Source organism: Amphiura filiformis, chromosome 5 (assembly GCF_039555335.1).
Source record: "Amphiura filiformis chromosome 5, Afil_fr2py, whole genome shotgun sequence".
NCBI lineage: Eukaryota > Metazoa > Echinodermata > Ophiuroidea > Amphilepidida > Amphiuridae > Amphiura > Amphiura filiformis.
The window spans coordinates 24,487,922-24,499,972 of NC_092632.1; the positions used below are offsets into that span (position 1 = coordinate 24,487,922).

Below are 12,051 nucleotides of genomic sequence, written 5' to 3' on the forward strand. Positions count from 1 at the left end.
TCACGCTGTACAAAGTTAAAAGTAAACGAGCCGGTTAGCACGCCAGGCACCACAAAGCATGCAAAGTGCATAGCATCGGAATTTTGGTGATCCCGTCATCTTTTTTACCGTTTGAGGCAGTACATCACGCTGCTCATTAAATATTCATGAACCCAATCACATCACATTCACATGGTCTTAATCGGTAGCTCGGAGTGGTTGGGATTGATCAGGCATGTTTTTATGAATGAAATTATGACCTTAACAGGCATAATAGCATATTCATGTGGGGTTTTTTTTCCAAGATGGCTGCTGGCTACCGGCGTTGCCTGGCCTGTCATGCTTGTTGTACTGAACTACACGCCCGGGACTCGCGGTAAACAGCCAACACGGGTGAACAACATCATTGCAGACTCATTTTCACGGTTTTTACGACTGTTTTACCAACTTCAAACTTGCTGATTTTATGTTTAAAAGCCATTTTTTCTTGTTTCTGGTAAATAATGAAATTTTTTGCAAATAATGAAAAAATATGCGGTAGGTTTTGGAGCATGCGGGCGGTGGACGCAAATCTACTACTTTAATTCCCATGGCCTTATGGTGGTCGGTGAAAAGGGTGCTTAAACAATATTGGTCAGTGAAAAGCCTCCCTTTTTTCCCGGGGGGATCACTGAAAGTTGTAAGCATCCGCGTGAAAGAAAACACAGATTTAGGGTTGTTTTGAAAAGCAAAACGAGGATCCGTGCGGATCTGCGATTAGGGTCTCAAAACACTCATTTTACTAAAAGAAGGGGTGTTTTTTTTAAGGACGATCCTTGTTAGGGTAGTTTTTAAATGACATATTTATCAAGTTATTCAGCACAAAAGAGTGGTTTCTGAGCAATTTTACTAATCAGATTTTTTTTTAATCGGAGCCTACTTCAACAGCACCAATTTTAAGCTTACCGATATCATCACTGTCACTCAATGGCACTCTACCGACTCGCCCAATGAATAGGGGCAAATTTCAAACCAATTCCTCACTTATGGTGTTTTTATATTTCCTGTCCTTGTTTAGGGGTAAATTTCAAACAAATTCCTCACTTAGGGTATTTTTATTTGAGTAAAATCCTTGTTTAGGGTTGGTTTGACAAATTTTCAACATCCTAGCTTAGGGTCATTTTTGAAAGTCAATTCACGCGGATGCTTACAACTTTTATACATGAGTGGCCCCCCCGGGCCTTTTTTACAAGAAGGTCTGTGATTAGGGTTGGTATTTTCATATGCTCGAGATCCGTGTTTAGGGTGTGAGGGCCTGCTTGATGATGACAACACATAAAAGCATATAAGTGGCCCCTGGGTCAGTTGTAGTAACTACAAATTTCAAACGTTTGAGGACTTGTTCTCAAGTTGTAGCAGGTTCCATAGGGTGTCTTCAGTGTTAATTGTTTTCATTAGAAATGTCGCAAAATATTAAATTTGACAATAATTAACAACCTGTTTGATCTCTCCATATTATACAAATACAACATGTTTTGAGGGAAAGTAGTCAAAACTACTGGTCCCGAGGTGTTGGATGATTTTGACTACTTCCCGACGCGTCAGCGGAGGGAAGTAGTCAAATCATCCAACACCGAGGGACCAGTAGTTTTGACTACTTTCCCGAAATAAAACATGTTGTATTTGTTTTACTATACCTCATAAATATTTTCACTATCACGGTAAAATCGTAAACAAAAGTCAACACACACACACCAGTCAACGTGCCGGCCAGCATGGCAAATGAGCTTAATATTTTGCTTACCTGATTTTATTGTAAGATTTCGGTTCAATCAATTTACATTTTGACTTATATTATTCTAATTTTCTTTTTAACATTCCATAAATAGCATTTTGTTTCATAAAATGTCAAATTCGCGTGTAATTATCCATCGGTAATCTCAGCAAAATAACTGCAGCAGACGCCATTTTCACGATAAATGCGTCTGCAGAATTGCCGTTGTGCAGCATAATGCTACGTCTGAAGGAAAGGCGACGCGCGGGGTCGAGATACCGTGTGGTAGTAGGGTGCGGAAGTTTTTTACTACTTCCCAGCGTGCGCGCGTAATTGCACAGGCGCGGGAAGTAGTCAAAATACCGTACTCGGACGCTGGCGTTATTAACCAATAAGATGTCTGGATTACCTAATAAATATTTATGAGGTATAGTAAATTCATACATTGCTCACCAGTGTTTTCATATCATATTTTGTGGTGAAAAATAATTACAAATGTGTAATTTGCAATCATTTTTGGAGCAACAATTTCTTCAGTACTGACGGCTAAGTCCGGTTAAATGTGTATGTGAATGCACATTAAACACATACAACACATACACAGCACCTGTTGGAACTCCCGGTCGGAGCCGTGTGTTTCAATTATTGAACTGCCCTGGGTAATAAACAAAAGATTTTAAAGAAGCACTGTCACGTCACTGAAGCAGCAATAGCACATACGGAAGCAGCAAAAGGACAAGATACCCTTTCGCACATCATACTTCTCGCTTGGCTCTTTAAGAGCGTTGGGAATATTGTACCAGATCCATCCAGCTCCAGCATGCGAATATCAACCGATCCGTGTTGTGCAGTATCTCAAGAACCATAATTTAGGTATCCTAGGTGAATTCAAATTTGCCATCAAACTGCATCATTTTATATATCAAATTAAAGCCCTTGAGTAAACAAAGCCAAAACTGAAAACCTTTTTTTTCATAGCACTTTTCCGTAGCAAAGTTACATCTTGTCAAAGCCTGACTTTCATCAAAAAGATTCATCTAGCAAAATTCCCCAAAACGGCATTTCGGGGTGTTTCTAGATCTTAGTCTCATGGCGATAGCAGCTTTTTTAATGGAACTGCTATCAAAATCCCTCTGAAATTCCATGTGCGGGTGACTTATCACCATAAAAAATTATATATTTGGGTCAAGTGAAGTATAGAAAACATATTTATGTAGGTTTCTTTCTTCGGGCACAAGTTTTAAATTTCTATGTAAAAATGCATTGACATTGTCGGCGAATTTGGCTGACCAGCAAATGTGTTAACTAAGGTTTGCCTGGGTTACCTACATAATTATTAAACTGCCGAATTTGGAACCAATTTTGTTTACGTTGCCAACCACCGATTATTTTCATTTTTAAAGCACAACATGACATTAAATTTTATTCTCATCTTACCTCAGATCTTCTTGAGATGAGTCGCGAGCTACTGTAGGATTGTTATCCATATCTGCGCTCATTTTCTAAGATAAAGCAAAGCTTTCTTTCTGAGACCACACTCCTTCAGTAAAAAATCTCCAGATGATAAATAATATCCCATCATGCAGTCGGCTTAAGTAAACTATATTCATATGCCATCGCTAGCAGCGATGAGCGAATGGTAATTTGAACGTTGAGCCAGCGAGCTTTTCAAAAAAAAACAAAAATTGCGCTACCTCATTGGCTAAAAACTAATCGCTTATCGCTCAGCGATATAGTATAAATTCAGATTGAAAGGGCGAGCGCCGTTTTCGTTCATTCAGATCAGATCAGCTGAAGTTATTGCCAAGAAATTATGGCTTCTGCCCCAAAAGTCAAACGCATAAAAAGAAACTTGACACCTGCCCAAACCCTTTATTTGTCCAATGGTTGACAGAATGGAGAGATGAAGCCGCAGACAAGGGCATAAAAACTCAATATGCTTATGGAAAGGTAAGCTTAAAATTAATGGGGCTTTAAAATGTACATGTGTTTTCATGACATATACTGGATTAATTCATGGACATACTCTGTACTAAATTTAGCTAAAATGAATGTACTGCGTGCAATGCGTAAAGCTGAATTTATACTCAATCGCCGAGCGATTGCGATTAAACGCTTCTCGCCAGTGTTCTTAATTAACCGGTTAATTATAAACAGCGGTTAATTAATGGGTAAAGATAGGTTAATTATGGTTGGAAAATATATAAATTTGCTTGGAATTCAATATGCAGACATGCCAATTAGTACGGTTTCACCGTATTTTGTACGGTAAAACGTGAAAAATACGGTAGTACGGTCACCCCCCAAAAAATACGGAATTCCAGAATTTTGACCAAAATAATAAAATGTTGCGTCTTAAAAAGATAAACATCAGCTGCAAGATTTGACTACCGACTGAATTACTGATATCATTTGACCACTTTCTTGGTCTGTTAAAGTGGTTGCCTACATCGCTTTTTTTCTCGACTTTCGATGATGCATGCACATTAAAAAATTATTATTTAATATAGGCCTACAAGATGTTTTCCGAAATAATTTTCTTCTGACTTGCAGATTTTTCATGCACATTAATATTTTTTATTAACCACCTAATGCTATGTCTTCTGAAGGTATTTATAGTAAGAATTCCAATTGAATGAACGCAGCTTTCAACAGCTGCACTTGATCCAACCGCGATCGTATATCGCGTATTTCAAACTACAACGCAAACGCACGACCTTGGATACAATGCTAACCAATCATGAGTGCGTTGGCATTTTTGGATTCACTTTCGCGTTACTCACAGTAGTTCATAGTCCGACGGTTCTTTATTCCGACAGTTCTTTATTTAGAAGGTTCTATAGTCCAAATTTTAAAAACGACTCTCTAGGGTTCTATATTCCAAATCTTTTTAAAATTCGGACTATAGAGCCTATTTTCATATTCGGACTAGAGAACCGTTTGTAAAATTCGGATTAAAGAACCTCTTTTATATTCGGACTGGGGAACCTTTTTTAAAATTCGGATTAAAGAATCTTCAAAATAAAGAACCGTCGGAATAAAGAACCTTCGTAATAAAGAACTGTCGGAATAAAGAACCGTCGGACTATCGAGGTTCCACCCAATATTTCCCCGTCTACAAAAAGGGTGACAGATCTGTTGCAAGTAATTATCGTCCAGTATCTCTTACATCGATATGCTGTAAAACTCTAGAACATATTGTGCACAGTAATATCATGAAACACTCGGAACGTTATAACATTTTAACGGAAAAGCAGCACAGGTTCCGACAACAACACTCCTGCGAAACCCAGTTGATCCAGACAGTTGATGATCTTGCAGGATCCTTAGATAAGCGATCCCAAGTTGACCTAGTGATTATGGACTTCTCTAAGGCATTCGACTGTGTACCCCTCCAGCGCCTTTTATGATATAAGATCAATAAATAATTAATTATGGTATCACAGGCAATACCTTGAACTGGATCTCAAATTTCCTGACAAAAAGGAGTCAGAGAGTCGTTGTTGATGGAGACATGTCCACCTGTGTACCGGTTAGATCAGGAGTGCCCTAGGGCATGGTCTTAGGACTGCTGCTGTTTCTTCTTTCTAAATGACCTGCCGAACAACATTAAGTCCACCGTGCGCTTGTTCGCGGATGATTGTGTGATGTATAACAACATAAAGAAACAGGAGGATGCGTAACAACTGATAGATGACTTGAACACATTGTCCACGTGGCAGGATACATGGTAGATGAGTTGTAATGCCGACAAGTGCTTCGTTCTTAGGCTCACACATGCAAACAACCCTAAACAACATCAATGTACATTAGGAAACAAAATCTTACAAAATGCAACATCTCACTCATATCTTGGTGTCGAAATAACATTTGATCTCAAGTGGGGGAATCATATCCAATCCAAAGTGGCTAAGGCCAATAGGGCCCTGGGATTTATCAGGCGTAACCTGTGTTCTTGTCCAAAAGACCTGAAAGCTTCAGCTTACCAGACTCTAGTACGGCCCCACTTGGAATACTCTTCTACCATCTAGGATCCCCACAAACAAGATTTGAAAGATCAGCTTGAGAGGATTCAAAGAACAGCTCACAGTAAGATTTGTATGCAACGATTTTCGATGCACAGGCAGCGTAACAGCAATGTTGGATGCCCTTCATTGGGACACACTAGAAAACAGACGGAAAGCAGCCCGGCTGTCCATGTTTCATAAAATTCACCATGGTCAGGCTGCCATACCGGCAGGAAAATTCTTACAACCGGTCACACGCCTATCCAGACATAACCACACCAAAGCTTACAAGCAGAAGACATCCAACAAAGACTGCCACAAGTTTTCCTTCTTTCCACAGACAATTAAAGACTGGAATAATCTGCCACAAGGTAGGTTCATTCAGGGTGACTTAAATCAACCATTCAGGGTCATTCAGGGTGACTTATATCTAGTCATTCATTCAGGGTGACTTAAATCAAACAAACATAGACTGGGTAAACAAGAAAGTGATAGTAAATCATCCTGCATCCAAAATAACTGCAGAGAGGCTGCTACAGACTGTGCAAGAGCATGGTTTGGACCAGGTGGTTGACAACCACAGACTCATCAGCATACTTGATTTGGTTCTCACCAACAACTCTTCCTTAATCAAGAATGTGGAAGTCATACCAGGTTTAAGTGATCAAGAGGTTGTGCTATCAGTGCTAAATTGTATTGCTCAAGTAAAGAAGAAACCTCCTTACAAGATCTACCTGAAGCACACGGCTGATGTGGAGAAGATAAAGCAAGACATGAAGATCTTTGGTGACTCCTTCAAAAATGAAGTCAACCTCACTGTCCAAGAAAAATGGGACATGTTTGATAGCAATGATCAAGCAGGTGATGGATGAGAACGTTCCAACTAAAATGTCATCCAACAGAAGAAATCTTCCTTGGTTCACTAGAACACACAGAAGAATGTGCAAGAAGAAGGGTAGAATGTACAGTAAAGCCAAAAGAACTGGTGATCAGAAAGACTAGGAAGATTACAAAGAGTTCTGTAGAACTGTCAAAAGAGAGCTAAACCATGCCAAAAGAGAGTTTGTGGTGGGTAAGCTCACAATTTCTATGGAGGAAAATCCAAAGGCCTTTTGGTCCTTTATAAAGAAGATCCGCCAGGAAGATACAGGAGTAGCCGATCTGAAAGTCAACAATAGAGTAATCAGTGATGATCTTGGTAAGGCTGAAGCCCTTAGTAACCAGTTTGCAGGTGTATTCACCAAAGAAGATACAAGTCGAATACCATCACTGGCAAGAAGTAGCATCCCTGATATTCCAGATCTCCGGATTGGTGAAGAAGGTGTGCTTAAGCAGATTAACAACCTGAAACCAAACAAGGCCCCTGGCCCAGATGGTATATCGCAGAGAAATGACATAGACAGCTTATAGAACGCCGGTAAGACCAACCCTGGAATACGCTAGATGCTCATGGGACCCGTACAAAAAGAAGGACATCGCGCCATCGAGGCGGTGTAGAGAAAGGCAGCAAGATTCTGTATGAATGCCTACAAGCAACTCAGCAGTGTCACAGAAATGATCAGAGAGCTGGAATGGGAAGCGTTACAAGACAGAAGAAGAGACGCCAGACTCCAGCTCATGTATAGGATCATGAATGGGGAAGTTGGAATCAGAGTAGGGGTGTGATTTTCAGGTAATTTTGTGCCCGGGTACCGGCGCTTTTTCAGGTGGGTAACTGGTACCAAATTGCAAAAAAAAAAAATTGCAAAAAAAAATTATATTTTTTGATGGTAGAGGATGCCTGGTTTAGGGTTCCAGGAAGTAAAACGTCCCCCATTTATCACAAAATATCAATTTTCTTATTAAAAACACCAACATCGTGCAAATTTTTATATTAAATTTTTTATTTTTAGGTCAACCATGAATGATCCTAGCATTTAGGTCTAGGTCCAGAGACACTACAAAACCGAAAAAACACTTTAAAAAACTTTTTAATTTGGTACCGGTCGGGAATTTCCTGCCGGGTAACAGGATTCTCGGCGGGACTCGAATTCCGGGACTCACTCACACCCTTAAATCAGAGCGGAAGACTATGTTCATCATGTCGGAACAGCGGGATTGATGACAAGAGGAAATAGCAAGAAACTCAAAAGGAACTGATCAAAAAGGATGTTCACAAATACAGTTACTTCCACAGGACGACGACCGACTGGAATGACCTCGACGAGACGACAGTGACAGCAACCAGCGGGGAAATATTCAAGAACCTTCATTAGCTCTTTTCGCAACGCGGCGCCTTAATTTGCGCATAGACCTTTGACCAAAGTTGGTGAAGTACAGCATGTCTGGCAATGCCGACTCAACCAGAACCAGAACCAGAACAAAGCATATATAGTAAGTAACCATCCATGATAATAAACCCGGGGGGGGGGGGCACTCAATACATAATGTGTTGTCATCACCGAGCAGAAATCCACGGGAAAGGGTACTTTTTTCACGCATAGTCGCGGTCCGCGTGGACCGCAAATAGGGTAGCTATTTCATGCTATTTTGGTAAAAAGGGTATACATTTCAACACAGGTCAGCGTTTAGGGTATGGATTTCACGGAGGTAGGCGATTGAGGGTATGGATTTGGAGGACATGAAGGGCCGGTTTAATGACCAATTTTTCTGGCATTTCTGGTCAGTGAAAAGGGTACCTTTTAGGCCATGGGAATTGAAGTACCGTAGTAGATTTGCGTCCAGAACTTTTTGAAATCCCACGTGGCTTTTTTTCATTAAATTCATTATTCATTATTTCTATTCTAAAATTAGGCACAAACGAACTATACCCCCATTCACGCTGTACAAAGTTAAAAGTAAACGAGCCGGTTAGCACGCCAGGCACCACAAAGCATGCAAAGTGCATAGCATCGGAATTTTGGTGATCCCGTCATCTTTTTTACCGTTTGAGGCAGTACATCACGCTGCTCATTAAATATTCATGAACCCAATCACGTCACATTCACATGGTCTTAATCGGTAGCTCGGAGTGGTTGGGATTGATCAGGCATGTTTTTATGAATGAAATTATGACCTTAACAGGCATAATAGCATATTCATGTGGGTTTTTTTTTCCAAGATGGCTGCTGGCTACCGGCGTTGCCTGGCCTGTCATGCTTGTTGTACTGAACTACACGCCCGGGACTCGCGGTAAACAGCCAACACGGGTGAACAACATCATTGCAGACTCATTTTCACGGTTTTTACGACTGTTTTACCAACTTCAAACTTGCTGATTTTATGTTTAAAAGCAATTTTTTTTGTTTCTGGTAAATAATGAAATTTTTTGCAAATAATGAAAAAATATGCGGTAGGTTTTGGAGCATGCGGGCGGTGGACGCAAATCTACTACTTTAATTCCCATGGCCTTATGGTGGTCGGTGAAAAGGGTGCTTAAACAAATTGGTCAGTGAAAAGCCTCCCTTTTTCCCGGGGATCACTGAAAGTTGTAAGCATCCGCGTGAAAGAAAACACAGATTTAGGGTTGTTTTGAAAAGCAAAACGAGGATCCGTGCGGATCTGCGATTAGGGTCTCAAAACACTCATTTTACTAAAAGAAGGGGTGTTTTTTTTAAGGACGATCCTTGTTAGGGTAGTTTTTTAAATGACATATTTATCAAGTTATTCAGCACAAAAGAGTGGTTTCTGAGCAATTTTACTAATCAGATTTTTTTTAAATCGGAGCCTACTTCAACAGCACCAATTTTAAGCTTACCGATATCATCACTGTCACTCAATGGCACTCTACCGACTCGCCCAATGAATAGGGGCAAATTTCAAACCAATTCCTCACTTATGGTGTTTTTATATTTCCTGTCCTTGTTTAGGGGTAAATTTCAAACAAATTCCTCACTTAGGGTATTTTTATTTGAGTAAAATCCTTGTTTAGGGTTGGTTTGACAAATTTTCAACATCCTAGCTTAGGGTCATTTTTGAAAGTCAATTCACGCGGATGCTTACAACTTTTATACATGAGTGGCCCCCAGGGTCTTAGCTAGAAATTGAGGGTTGCCCGTCATTTGAATAAAATTGCCTGTCCTAATTTGACCTTCAAAACATTTACCAGACTTCTATAGCCCATTGGGGGTTCAAAGAGTTTAAATATGTGCTGATATGGCCTTGTCCTATAAATTGGGTCTACTAAAAGGTCAATTAGCTTCTCAAAACATACACTTTATAATAAATCATCTGTCAAAGGCATTAATTTTGCCCGTCCCAGGAGCAAACTCCCGTCTAGAATGACGGCCAGGCGGGTGGCTAGCTGAGACCCTGGTGGCCCCCCCGGGCCTTTTTTACAAGAAGGTCTGTGATCAGTGGCGGCGCCACGGGGGGGCATGGGGGGGCAAATGCCCCCCCAGTCAGAACTCTTGCCCCCTGTTGCCCCCAGAAAAACCCAAAATTACGAAAATTTCCACTTTTTACGGTAATTTTGCGCAAACTTTGTTGATTTTGCCCCCCCTGAAATTCACTTTGCCCCCCTAATGCCCCCCCGAAAAAAATTTCCTGGCGCCGCCACTGTCTGTGATTAGGGTTGGTATTTTCATATGCTCGAGATCCGTGTTTAGGGTGTGAAATTTGAGGGCCTGCTTGATGATGACAACACATAAAAGCATATAAGTGGCCCCTGGGTCAGTTGTAGTAACTACAAATTTCAAACGTTTGAGGACTTGTTCTCAAGTTGTAGCAGGTTCCATAGGGTGTCTTCAGTGTTAATTGTTTTCATTATAAATGTTGCCAAATATTAAATTTGACAATAATTAACAACCTGTTTGATCTCTCCATATTATACAAATACAACATGTTTTGAGGGGAAGTAGTCAAAACTACTGATCCCGAGTTGTTGGATGATTTTGACTACTTCCCGACGCGTCAGCGGAGGGAAGAAGTCAAATCATCCAACACCGAGGGACCAGTAGTTTTGACTACTTCCCCTCAAAACATGTTGTATTTGTTTTACTATACCTCATAAATATTTTCACTATCACGGTAAAATCGTAAACAAAAGTCAACACACACACACCAGTCAACGTGCCGGCCAGCATGGCAAATGAGCTTAATATTTTGCTTACCTGATTTTATTGTAAGATTTCTGTTCAATCAATTTACATTTTGACTTATATTATTCTAATTTTCTTTTTAACATTCCATAAATAGCATTTTGTTTCATAATATGTCAAATTCGCGTTTAATTATTCATCGGTAATCTCAGCAAAATAACTGCAGCAGACGCCATTTTCACGATAAATGCGTCTGCAGAATTGCCGTCGTGTAGCATAATGCTACGTCAGAAGGAACGGCGACGCACGGGGTCAAGACACCGTGTGGTAGTAGGGTGCGGAAGTTTTACTACTTCCCAGGCGTGCGCGTAATTGCACAGGCGCGGGAAGTAGTCAAAATACCGTACTCGGACGCTGGCGTTATTAACCAATAAGATGTCTGGATTACCTAATAAATATTTATGAGGTATAGTAAATTCATACATTGCTCACCAGTGTTTTCATATCATATTTTGTGGTGAAAAATAATTACAAATGTGTAATTTGCAATCATTTTTGGAGCAACAATTTCTTCGTACTGACGGCTAAGTCCCGGTTAAATGTGTATGTGAATGCACATTAAACACATACAACACATACACAGCACCTGTTGGAACTCCCGGTCGGAGCCGTGTGTTTCAATTATTGGAACTGCCCCTGGGTAATAAACAAAAAGATTTTAAAGAAGCACTGTCACGTCACTGAAGCAGCAATAGCACATACGGAAGCAGCAAAAGGACAAGATACCCTTTCGCACATCATACTTCTCGCTTGGCTCTTTAAGAGCGTTGGGAATATTGTACCAGATCCATCCAGCTCCAGCATGCGAATATCAACCGATCCGTGTTGTGCAGTATCTCAAGAACCATAATTTAGGTATCCTAGGTGAATTCAAATTTGCCATCAAACTGCATCATTTTATATATCAAATTAAAGCCCTTGAGTAAACAAAGCCAAAACTGAAAACCTTTTTTTCATAGCACTTTCCGTAGCAAAGTTACATCTTGTCAAAGCCTGACTTTCATCAAAAAGATTCATCTAGCAAAATTCCCCAAAAGCGGCATTTCGGGGTGTTTCTAGATCTTAGTCTCATGGCGATAGCAGCTTTTTTAATGGAACTGCTATCAAAATCCCTCTGAAATTCCATGTGCGGGTGACTTATCACCATAAAAATTATATATTTGGGTCAAGTGAAGTATAGAAAACATATTTATGTAGGTTTCTTTCTTCGGGCACAAGTTTTAAATTTCTATGT

General features: G+C 40.2%; 1 protein-coding gene across 1 annotated transcript in view; it reads right to left on the minus strand.

Annotated features, from left to right (window-relative positions):
• LOC140152841 (BBSome complex member BBS1-like) overlaps window positions 1-3,284 on the minus strand; it is a 74,258-nt gene extending 70,974 nt beyond the window's left edge. The window contains exon 1 of the mRNA XM_072175363.1: window positions 3,170-3,284. Within this exon, the coding sequence (XP_072031464.1) occupies window positions 3,170-3,231 (62 nt within the window). The 5' untranslated portion in view covers window positions 3,232-3,284. The remainder of the gene's footprint in view (window positions 1-3,169) is intronic.
• Between the last annotated feature and the right edge of the window lie 8,767 nt (window positions 3,285-12,051).